The sequence below is a fragment of the Mesoplodon mirus genome (genome assembly GCF_964341445.2).
Source record: "Mesoplodon mirus genome assembly, chromosome: 17".
NCBI classification, from domain to species: domain Eukaryota; kingdom Metazoa; phylum Chordata; class Mammalia; order Artiodactyla; family Ziphiidae; genus Mesoplodon; species Mesoplodon mirus.
The window spans coordinates 16662898-16674875 of record NC_138993.1 but is presented as its reverse complement, the minus strand read 5'-3'; the positions used below and the strand labels follow the sequence as shown (position 1 = coordinate 16674875).

General features: G+C 46.7%; 1 protein-coding gene across 1 annotated transcript in view; it reads right to left on the bottom strand.

Moving 5' to 3' along the window:
• Positions 1 to 1413: 1413 nt before the first annotated feature.
• Positions 1414 to 11978, bottom strand: part of LOC309792622 (guanylate cyclase soluble subunit beta-2-like) — a gene marked incomplete at its 3' end in the record, with an annotated part of 42842 nt that continues 32277 nt past the window's right edge. The window contains 10 exon segments of the mRNA XM_082602352.1: positions 1414 to 1554; positions 2464 to 2594; positions 2951 to 3102; positions 4155 to 4309; positions 6863 to 7009; positions 7548 to 7796; positions 7846 to 7938; positions 9391 to 9494; positions 10922 to 10981; positions 10984 to 11029. Of these exon segments, the coding sequence (XP_082458478.1) occupies positions 1414 to 1554; positions 2464 to 2594; positions 2951 to 3102; positions 4155 to 4309; positions 6863 to 7009; positions 7548 to 7796; positions 7846 to 7938; positions 9391 to 9494; positions 10922 to 10981; positions 10984 to 11029 (1278 nt within the window).

Below are 11978 nucleotides of genomic sequence, written 5' to 3'. Positions count from 1 at the left end.
CTCTAGACACGCTGGCCCTCTTACTATCCTTTGAACTTGCCAAGCTTGTGTCTTGCCTTAGAGCATGGTGCTGCCCGGAAGCCTGCACCTGGAGAGCCGAATGGCTGTTTCCCACCAAGAATGCTACTCCTTCCAAGAAACCTTCTTGGCCCTCTTCTCCATTACTCAGTTTTATTTTCTTCTTAACGCTCATCACTACCTGAAATGATCTCATTTATTTTGTTACACGTTGGCTGTCTCCCTCTACTCAAACCCAAGCTGTGTGAAGGCAGGGACCTCATGTGTTTAGTTCAAGGAACATCACAGATGCCACATAATGCCTGGCCTCCACTCTCTGCATTCCTGGAGCATCAAGAAACATTACTGAATGAATGAATCTATGAATGTTACATTCCATACTGTAGTAGCATTGGACAACTGTTCAGGGCTTGAACACTGTCAGAAACATGCTAACTGTAAGCAGGTAGGGAGAGGGGAGGGGAGGAAAACGCCTCTGGGTGATGGCCAGAAGTCTGCTTTGAGCTGCTCATGCTCCAGAATCCAAGATTCTACCTGCCCCCAGATCAGAGCAAGGGAAGTTTTGCTCCGTCTCCTCTCACTGGAATTGAACAGAAGGGTGCTGGTCATTCCCTCAACCTCATATTCTGGGATCAAACTAGAGGGAAGTGTAAAGGCACTGGGGCAGTGCCCAACGCCAAGGGCTCAAGCGACACTCAACTTAAGAGATGTCTGTTAAAAGAACAATAGCTAACTCTTTGCAAGGATTATTAAGCTGTTCTAACTCTTCACGTGGATTGTCTCATTTGTCTTATGAAATGGTTTCAGTGACCAGGGATGGTTCTTGAAAGATCCCTGGGAGGCTATCCTCTGTAACAGACACACACTGCTGCTTTGCCTCAAAAGCTTAACTGCACCGGGATCGCCGAACTCTAAATGGGGTTTCCAGAAAGGTGAGGGAAATATAGAGAAGCATGAAAAATAAATAAATAAAGAGAGAGAAGGAGAGGGAGAGAGAGGGAGAGAGGTGGAGATTCCCCCCAAATCCCTTCTGCGTTCCACACGCACAGGGTTGTGTTTCTCTGCACAGAGATACCTGGCCAGGGGCTCGGCTGGGGGCTGACATCCGCCCAGAGGAAGGGGTGACTTTCCTCTATTATAAGCCATAACCGGGGGCTACCTACCCCCTACCTACCTGGGTACATTTTCCCATTTTGCACCAGACACTGCTTGGTGTCCGGGAGGGTCTGTCCCCTCCGCCCTTTTCACATCCTCTCCCTGTCCTCTTTCTCAGGGTCCATCTTGAGATCTTCAACCAAGACATCCTTACTCACTTCTGTTTTGTTTTGTTTCCAGCTCAGAACTGAAAGTGGGTTAGATTCTACTGACCCAGACCATGTTCTAGAATCCTGTTTCTCAAATTTCCAGCTTGAGAGCCACCCGCAGGGGGGGTCTGGGAGGAAGTGGTCTCGGGTGTGAGCTAGGCACACCTAGTTTGTTAATCCTGTACAGCTCTCTGTCCTGACAGGCGATGTCGGTGGGTGAAGCGCCCAGAGCCTAGAAATTCAGAAGCTCTAACGAGGGTGGTTCCTGGTTCTTATTCGCCAAAGCTATTTCTACTTTTTAATGTAGATGTTCTATCTCAAGTGTCTCCAGCAATAAAATGTGGCCAAAACCAGTCACAGCTCACAGGCATACTAAGGTGAGCTGCTATTAGAATGACAGCGCCACCAAAACCATTTAAAAAGCTTTCAAAGTCCTGTCTCCTCGTTGGTATAGCCCCACTTTTAAAAACAGTGACTATAATTCATTTGTCCCAAAGAGACTTCCTTCCTAAATTAGCTACGTAAACGAGGAACCTCTGGATTTAGAGATTTTCCTCTGCAGGCCCCAGGAGCAGCTAAAGATTAGCTTCTGTCAGAATGAATCCATTTCCTTCACCAGTTTGCTTCAGAGGTTCAGGAAGGTTTGCCTTCGGCTACTGGGTCTCCCCTTCAGGTCAGCATTTCCCAGCATTAACTAGGGCGGTTGTTAAGAAACCCTGACCGTGTGGGGGGATGCGCTCCTCCATACAGCTGAAGGAGGCCTCTTTGGTGGACTCCAGCCAAATGGTGGGGTTTTTTTTGTTTTTTAAGATGTTGGGGGTAGGAGTTTATTAATTAATTTATTTATTTTTGGCTGTGTTGGGTCTTCGTTTCTGTGCGAGGGCTTTCTCTAGTTGCGGCGAGCGGGGGCCACTCTTCATCGCGGTGCGTGGGCCTCTCACTGTCGCAGCCTCTCTCGTTGCGGAGCACAGGCTCCAGACGTGCAGGCTCAATAGTTGTGGCTCACGGGCTTAGCTGCTCCGTGGCATGTGGGATCCTCCCAGACCAGCGCTCGAACCCGTGTCCCCTGCACTGGCAGGCAGATTCTCAACCACTGCACCACCAGGGAAGCCCCCCAAATGGTGTTTTAACCTAAACTCACTCTCTTGCCGTTACTGGAGCCAGGTGAGTCACAGATTTTGTCTTTCTTCCCCGTTTTCAAAGCCAACAGACAATGAGGAAGGTGGAAGTTGCCAGTGTGTGAAGAAAGCCTGTCTGGACCCTCCCTGGAGGCTGAAGAGCAGAGGGAGGCTGTGAAATCCTCCCCCAGCTGCAGGAGAGGCTGAGGGAAAAGCCCCTTCTTTGGACAGGGAAGAACCTTGAAAACAAATGCCTGAGGGACCCTTTAGGCTGGGTCCATCAGGCCAACTCAAGAGACATCCTAACATCCAGGATGCAACAGAAGAGTGTTCAGGGCGAACTGGTGGCACGGATCCTCAGGGGCTGTTACCAAATGGAAGGTTGCAGCGTGGGCATGGGCAGGGATGGTACCCACGCTGGCCCTCAAACCCAAGGAGCTCACTAAACACAGCTGAAGTTGTTAGGGAAAAAAAGCAGCACAAATGACGAGGCTTATCTTTTTTGCTTACCCTCGGGATCAAGCCGAGCTTGAGATCTCCCCATGATCTCATCCTCTGAAGCATTCAAGTTCCGGATCACAAAGTATGTGGTCATTTTCCCTTTCCCTTTCACTTCAATTTCACCCCTCTCAATTATTTCAAAACCTTGATTTTCCAGGGCTCTGCCCAGAGAAAAGAAAAATGCCCCTGATATCCAAAGATCACAGGTCTGCAACTTGAGAGTCGGCTGCAATGGGAAGGGTGATGCAAGAGGAGGAGTCTGGGACCCAAGAAGAGGAGTACAGGGAGGGGACCATGCAAAGGGACAGGGCTGTGGGATGACTACGGAACGTGGACTTGCTTATGTACTTACTGGCCGCTGAGAGATGGTGGAGACAAACCACAGAACGGTGCAGACCAGCAACGTTTCAGATTCATGGCCAGCTGCCTCAGCCAGGGCTCAGCACTCATCAACCTTCCCTCGTCTTGGCCAGTTTTGTGGAGATTGCAGACCTTCACCACGCTCGTCACATTCCCGCATTTAGCACCTGCCATCCTCACCCTCACGCTGCTGACCATGCCTCCTACTTGGTGACGTGATCCATCCACAAAACTACAACCCTTAGGGCAGAGACCCTGCACCTTCTCATCCCGTTGACCACACCCATCCTTTCCCCCAACCTGAGAGGATATCTTGTTCAAGGGCATCCCACCCACGCTCCCTTCCTACCTCCTCAACGCTTGGCGCCCTGGACCACCTCTTCCCTTATCTTCAGCTCCCTCTTCACTTGCCACCTCCCCTCAGCCTGCCAGCACGCCAAGGTCTCTTCCGTCCTAAATAGAAGTAAAAACCTTCTCACTTGATTATCTTCTGCTTTAAATCCCATACAAACACAACTGCTCTTGTAGCATGAAAGCAGCCGTAGATAATATGTAAATAAAGATCCTGGCTGTGTTTCAATAAAACTTTATTTACAAAAACAAGCAACAGCCGAGATACGGCCTGTGACTATAATTTGCCAATCCCTGAACTGGACCATATGCTCCTTGAGAGCAAAAACTATCTTATAGTAGAGACTCAACAATATAAATTGTCTGCCACAATGTCCTCTGTAAGTGGGGCTTGGAAGGAAAAACACAGGCTTCCTCCACTACCCCCACCTGGTGGCTACTAGGTACTCTACCTTCTGGAAGAAAAAGGGACAAAGAGAGGCATGAATAAGTGAATGGTTACCTGTAGGCCCTGAGGCTAAGATGCATTTTGTTGGGAAGCCCGTGACTTTCCATCCTACAGACTGTATTCACAGTGTCACCAAACAAGCAGTTCCATGGCATCTTGTCCCCCATGACACCTGCCAAGACTGGTGCCGTAGGGATGCCCACTCTGATCTGCAGAGAGAATCTCACTGAAAAGGGACCATCAGATACTCTTGTTTTTATTTTTAAATTAAGGTATAATTTACATAAAAGGCATACATAAAATGCAGACCTTAAAGTATTTAGCTCCACGAGTTTGGCAAATATCCCTGTAACCACCATCCAAAATAAAATACAGACTAGGTCCATCACCTTTGCAAAATTATCTTGTGCCCCTTTCAGTTAAGGTCCATCCCTCCCTGCAGAGGTCACCACTTTCTTATTTCTTCTCCCAGAGATGAATTTGCCTGTTCTGCAACTTCACATAAATGGAGTCATATAGTATATCCTGTTTTGTATCAGACTTCATTTATCCAAATCAATGTTTTTAAGATTCACCCATACTGTTATATGTATCAGTAGTTCATTCTTTTATTTCTAAATACTAGTCTATTGTAAGAATATATCACAATTTATTGTGTCCAGTGTTCTCTTCACAAACATTTAGGTTATTTCCCATTTGGAGCTGTTGTGAACATTCTTTTACAGATCTTTTCATGGACATACATTTTTCATTTTTCTCAGGAAAATACCTAGAAATAGAATTCCTGGATCACAAGGCAGATGTATACATGTATTACAAATATTTTTCCCATTCTGTGATTTTTATATATGCATTTTCCTTAATAAGCAGACATTTTTAATTTCAATGAATGTATTAGTTTGCTAGGGTTAACAAAATACCACAAACTGAGTGGTTTAAACAACAGAAATTTACTTTCTCACAGTTCTGGAGTCTGGAAGTCCAAGATCAAGGTGTCAGCAGGTTTGGTTTCTCCTGAGGTCCCCTGCTTCGCTAGCAGATGGCAGTCTTCTTGCTGTGTCCTCACGTGGTTTTTCTCTGTGCACACACATTCTTGGTATCTCTTCATGTATCCAAATTTTTCTTCTTATAAGGACACCAGTCAGATTGGATTAGAACCCACCCTAACAGCCTGATTTTGACTTGTTACCTCTTTAAAGGTCCTATCTCCCAATACAGTCACATTCTGAGGTACTGGCGGTTAAAGCATCAGCATATGAATTTCAAAGGGAACACAATTTGGCTTAGAACAATGAAGTTAACCTCTGTTTTTCTTTCATAGTTTGTGCTTTTTGAAGCACTAAGAAATCATTGCTTACTTCAAAGTCATGAAGCTATTCTTCATATTTCCTTCAAGAAACTTTATGGTTCTATCATTTAGGTCTGTCATATATATCAAATTAATGTTTATAAATGGAGTGAAGTAGGATTGAGGTTCATTTTTCTTCCCATATGTATATTCAATTGTAACAGAACCCACTTTTTTTTTTTTTTTGCGGTATGCGGGCCTCTCACTGTTGTGGCCTCTCCTGTTGTGGAGCACAGGCTCCAGATGCGCAGGCTCAGCGGCCATGGCTCACGGGCCCAGCCGCTCCGCGGCATGTGTGATCTTCCCAGACCGGGGCACGAACCCGTGTCCCCTGCATCGGCAGGCAGACTCTCAACCACTGCGCCACCATGGAAGCCCCATCTTTGATCTTTTAATTTATTACATTGGGAATTTTATACAGCAGCTGTATCTGTGTTTGCAATGGGCCGGTATCATGGACATGATACATGGCCAGCTTTTACTCTGAAGACTGCCATGGACACCATAACCAGGACCTGCAGTATTTCTCAGCTTCCAAATCATTGAGGTGATGGCAAATGTGGTGCATTTTCAGAATCTCCTTCCTAGGGATTATCATTTGGGAAAATCCTATTCCATCTTATAATTGGCTTTATTTATTTTTAGTTGGCTGTTTATTTTGCAGATCTGACTGGCAGGAGTGGGAAAGGGATCTAGATTTTAAAAGACTGAGACACTGCTCTATGCCACCTCGGGGCAGTTAGGATCAGCTGAGCAGACAGAAGAAGACATTTACTTTTCATCACCAAACGTGTCCAACTTTTACAGTGTGAACAAACTTCTGTACGTGGAAGAGTAGCTTCCTGTATTCCTGTGAGAAAGGCGAGCAGATGTCTCGCTCGTGGCCACGTGCTGAAGGGAAAGCTGTTCTGAATACCTTCTGGCACCCTGGTGTCTGGACAGCTGGCTGGAGACAGTTACACACCTCAGCCTGAGTTCCAAGCCTGTCAGACGGCACGCTGGATATACAGTTTCCCTAAGCGAAGAAAAGTGGGCTGTTGAGTAAACCTGAACCACTTGTTGAAAGTCTCGAACAAAACGGCAGGGGTTAGAAGTGAGCTGGCTCCCTATGGATCAAACGCTACAAAGTCAGTGAGGAGACGTGCTCAGCGCTGTCCTCGGTCAGGGACAAAGGAAGCCAGCGTGAATCGCATCACAATCCCGAGCTCCACAGCCTCTTCTCAAATTTGAGAGAATAACATCCTAATATCTCCATTACTTCGTAACATATGCAAGAGAAGAGACGAGTTGGGAGGAATGACCCATTTTAATGACTGTCACATACCCAGTAACCATCCAAGCAGACTACTAAACAGAATTCCACTTTTTTGTGCAAGGTGGCTGGTATTAAGCAAAGAACTCAGGTGCTCTCTGCCTGGATGGGTTCTGCAGTAACAGGATTCATCGCTTCTTTTGCAGACATTCTCATCCCCAAGGCAAAGTTAGCTATTCTTTGAGCGTGGCTTCCAATAGGCACTGGTACACTCCCTACCACCATAGAAGCATCTGCTATTGCTTCTACCTGTAAGGAGCAGCGGTAAGGGGGGATTCAGAGGGTTTTCTTAATGCACTAAATATAACACTAAATATTTTTGTCATTTTCCATGTATTGATAGAAGGACCATAGTAAAGCTGGTGGTTATTTTCTAGGGGCATGAGGGGAAAGGTGAGAAGAAAAATGGCTCAGGAAACAGCCGTGAGGGAGCCAAAGGGTTTTCTGCTTTTGGTGGAGACAAGTCCCAGAGAAGACAAAGCTCCTGGGGTCATTGTATGATGCTGTGTATTAGACCCACATTATTTAGGTTAGACTTGCTGCTGAAATGAAGGAGTACTATTCTCCCCTCAAAGGCAATCTTAGCATTGGGTAGTATAAGAGGATTTTTTAAAAAATTAAAATCCTAAAATACCTCTAATTCCTTTTTAGTTCTTCCTCCCATCCCCACTCCCATCCACACCAAACCCCAGACCAGTGAGGGGAGAGGAAAAGGAGGACCCACCGCCAGGTATGTGACCTGCCTAGGCACACAGGGACATGCACCCCAGAGCAACCACATGCTTACTTTATAGAAATCATGGACACTGGTTAACCTGTCGAACTTGGAGTATATTAAATCCAGCATATTCACCATCTGGATAGGTTCGCAGGCAGCACAGATGTTCATAAATGTCACTATGTTGCTGAAGACAATTGTGCACGTTTTAAATTCTCCTGCAGCATAAACCGGGTGCCAGTGATAGCCAAGGATGAAGAATACCAGTTCTACTAATTCTGTATTCAAGTGCCCTTTGGGAACCAAATCTGACTGTGCCTTGGAGTAAAGGAGCTGGAATGCCCATCACCATTCACCATCCACCCACCAGACATTTACTGTCTCTTATGATCTGCTCATCATGCTGGAGAATCTTATACTGTGAAGCAGACGGGGTCCCTGCCCATAAGGAGCTCCTAGTCTAGTGAGGAGACAGAATGCAAACAAATACTCAATAAGACATGCAGAGGGGGCTTCCCTGGTGGCACAGTGGTTGAGAGTCCACCTGCCAATGCAGGGGACATGGGTTCGTGCCCCGGTCTGGGAAGATCCCACATGCCACGGGGCGGCTGGGCCCATGAGCCATGGCTGCTGAGCCTGTGCTCTGCAATGGGAGAGGCCACAACAGTGAGAGGCCCACGTACCGCAAAAAAAAAAAAAAGAAAAAAAAATTTTTTTGGTTTCTATGCCCAAAACTTAAAAAGAAAGAGAGTGTTTAAGTAGATCAGAATTTTAAATGTTAATAGTAGTAATAATAATAACCTCAAGGCATTGGGGAAAAGCCACAGTACATAGCTTTATAATTCCCTGGTTGTTTCATATAGGGGTGTTTGATTTCCTTAGTTAGATCATAAAGTCTCTGCGATCAGAGATGACCGTCAAGTGCATAAACATTAGAGAATCTGTATCCAGCATCCACTGGTAGGTGATGATTTGACATGTCTGTGCATTCACATAAATATCAGAGGAAATCAAAATGGCTGAAGGCATTTTAACAGATAATTTTTGGACCAATTTATTTTGCCTCATTGCCCTTTGAATGAGTTCATGATCAATTCAACTTTATCCATCAATTTTATCCAAGGAAATTGATCATGACCACACTTAAATGGTCACCATCCGTCACACCTCCCACAGGACAGTGGCGTGAGTGGGCACAGGCCTCTCCTCCACCTTCAAGATGCAGAAAGAGAAGCTTGGTGGAATTGAGCCATCCATGGTAGCCACAAGGATGGGGAGTGGTCACATTTAGAATCCCACCCTGCCATCGCTACTGTGTTCTTTTGTCTCTTGGTAGAGTGATTTCAGTGTCATTTCCTTTTTCTTTAATGGCAAACTTGCGCTTGCACTCACTAGTTCAAACCCCTTGGCACTGCTCCCTTCCGTGCCTATCAAGAAGGTGCTGCATTCTGGTTTCTGGAGGATGCTACAGTGAAAAGGAAGGCAGTGGTTCTGCCAAGCTAAATCCTAGCCTCCCAAACCCTAGGTACTCCTCAGGGACTTGAAAGGCCCCCCCAGCCATAAAAGACTATATGACTGGGGGTGCAGTGGTTAAGAATCCACCTGCCAATGCAGGAGACACAGATTCGTGCCCTGGTCCGGGAAGATCCCACACGCCGCGGAGCAACTAAACCGTGTGCCACAACTACTGAGCCTGCGCTCTAGAGCCTTGGAGCCACAGTTACTGAAGCCTGTGTGCCTAGAGCCCATGCTCCGCAACAAGAGAAGCCACCACAATGAGAAGCCCACACACAGCAACGAAGACCCAACACAGCCATAAATAAATAAATTAATTAATTTAAAAAAAAAAAGACTATGTGACTTACTCCTCTCCCCAGCCTATCCCCAGTTCAAGAGGGAAAGGGCCTCTTACTGATTCATCAAATACCACATGGAAGGGAAAAGCATTGCAGAATGTCTTCTCTTCAATCCAGAGCCACTTGGGATAAATTGGTTCAAAGGTGTTCCTGAGATGCCCTGGATGGAGAAACAGAATCCCGTTCACAGGCAACTCAGGCCACCAACACAAGAGAGTATCTCAAATGTTTCCTGGGCAAAGCGCAGTCCCCGCTGCTCAGCACAAGCTCCCTCAGCGTTTCCAGATGGCCACGGCAATTCTGCTTCCAAATTAAAACAAACAGAAAACTTGCTACCAGGTTGAGAAGCCCTCCTGCCCCCTGCCAAGTTTCTGCCCGCCGCTGAAGAGTTCCTGGGCCAATTGAGTGTGTCTCGCCATGAAAACAGGGCCGGCATTGAAAAGCTGACAGCCAGACAATGAGCTCGCGCAGCACAGCGCGCACGCCCGGCCGGTGTCAGGGACATTTGCCATGGAGCTTTGGAGACTGACAGTTTTGGGTGGCACATGAAAATTTAACCAACAGCCCTATTTGGCAGGGGGTAGAGATTCGAAATGGAGCCTTTTTGATATGAAAATCTCCTAGACAAAGCATGTCAATTGCATGTTTGACTCGCTTGCCATGGCTTGAGGGACTCAAAATTCAGTCCTTTGAGCCCTGCAGACCTTCTCCCAGACGCATGTCATCATGACCCATGGGGCATGACCAGGAGTCTCCAACTCCCTTCTCCCAGTGGGCCGGAGCCCCTGTTCTGACTCGGATCTTAGGTGCTGATCATGAGACCAGCTCAGTGCCAACAGGGGCACTTCTGAGAACGTAATGCCTTCATTTTGCAGGTGGAAGATGGAGAACTTAGGTTCCCCAGGGACAGAGCCAGAAATCTACTATCCTGGTTCTCGATCCAAGGTCCTTCGCACTTTGGACACCATGATTCTTATCTACAGACTTCCGGGCCAGAAATATATCCCAGTCCCGAAGGCCTAAGGAGCTGTGGAAAACTCAGTGTTCTTGATAATATGTCAGCACTCATCCTCCTTCTCTTCAACACAGTCACCAAAAGGGGTTGATTCCAATCCCCTCTCCAGCGGCTTCCCCTGATTACAAGGAGAAATTGTGCCTCCAAGTGACCCCCAACACAAATCAAAGGGGCAAAGGAAGACAAGTTAGAGTCTGATGTTTTAAAGTTAAAAACCATGCCTGCCAAGTCCAAGCTCTGAAGAAATCAGTGACATCCTGGGCTTCCCTGGTGGCGCAGTGGTTGAGAGTCCGCCTGCTGATGTAGGGGACATGTGTTCGTGCCCCAGTCCAGGAAGATCCGACATCTCACGGAGCGGCTGGGCCCGTGAGCCATGGCCGCTGGGCCTGCGCGTCCGGAGCCTGTGCTCCGCAACGGGAGAGGCCACAACAGTGAGAGGCCCGCGTACCGCAAAAAAAAAAAAAAAAAAAAAAAAATCAGTGACATCCTGATTATAGAGGACTCTGCCCATTTGTGTGCACAAAGCAATCATTCTGCTCTGAGAGCCAAGGTTGGGAGAAGAGCCCACTTACCTTTTCCAAACATGACTATGCGTCTCACAACTTCCCAGCTGGACTTTTTCACGGGACAGAGACACTCAAATATTTCTCTTTCATCCTAAGTAAAGCTGCCTCCAGGGCCTGCAAATGACAGGGAGAGAAGCATACAGGTCTGGTCATGTGACAGGAGATGCACGAGGATACACTGTTCCTCTGTGATGGGGCCAGAGGAACAGTGAGGCCACACAAGGTCAACTTTAGCAAGACTTCATAAGCCCCAAAATTGTTATCCAATTAATCCTCATGCTGTTTCTCCACCAAAGGCAGCAAGAACTTTTTTACAAAATCTCAAGGTGAGGCTGGCAGGAAAATCACACAGAAACTTCTCTTCCTGTGGTTGAAGATTCTGCAGTGAAAAGACTCTGAGGTGAGCTTTGAATACTCTATGGTATAAACATTGTGTGCTCCAGGAATCACAGACTTCTCTGGATATTCGTATGAGCTCTGTGGACACAGAGAGTCGTGCACCTAATAGATGTGGAACCTAAACAGATAACAGTCACACCGCAAGCTGCAATCAAGGCAGCCAACCACAGGCTCGTGAGTTGACTCCAGACCCCCAACTGGCCCCAGCTGCACAAGTGGGCACTCAGGACTTGAAAAGTCAATTTACACCATGAGAATTGCAAAATAAGCCACCAGATCCAAATTTCAAGGACTTTACATTGCTATCTTTTTTTTTTTTTTACAGGTAAAAATGTTTCAGGCTAAGTAAGGTCCATCCCAGAGAGCCTCCCAAATTTTTACCCAAATGAACTTATTCCTGTGGTTCTCAACCAATAGTGACTTTGTCCCCTACCCCTACTCTGGGGATACTTGGGAATGTCTGGAGACATTTTTGATTGACACAACCTGGGATGGAGGGGGAGAGCTGGTTGCTGCTAGCATCTAGTGAGTGGGCTAGGGATGCTGCTAAACATGCACAGATAATCATAACAAAGATTATCTGGTCCAAAATGTCAACAGTACTGAGACTGAGAAACCCTGCCCTAAATCCACAATTAGAAGGTCCAGTTCTTTGCATAGATTG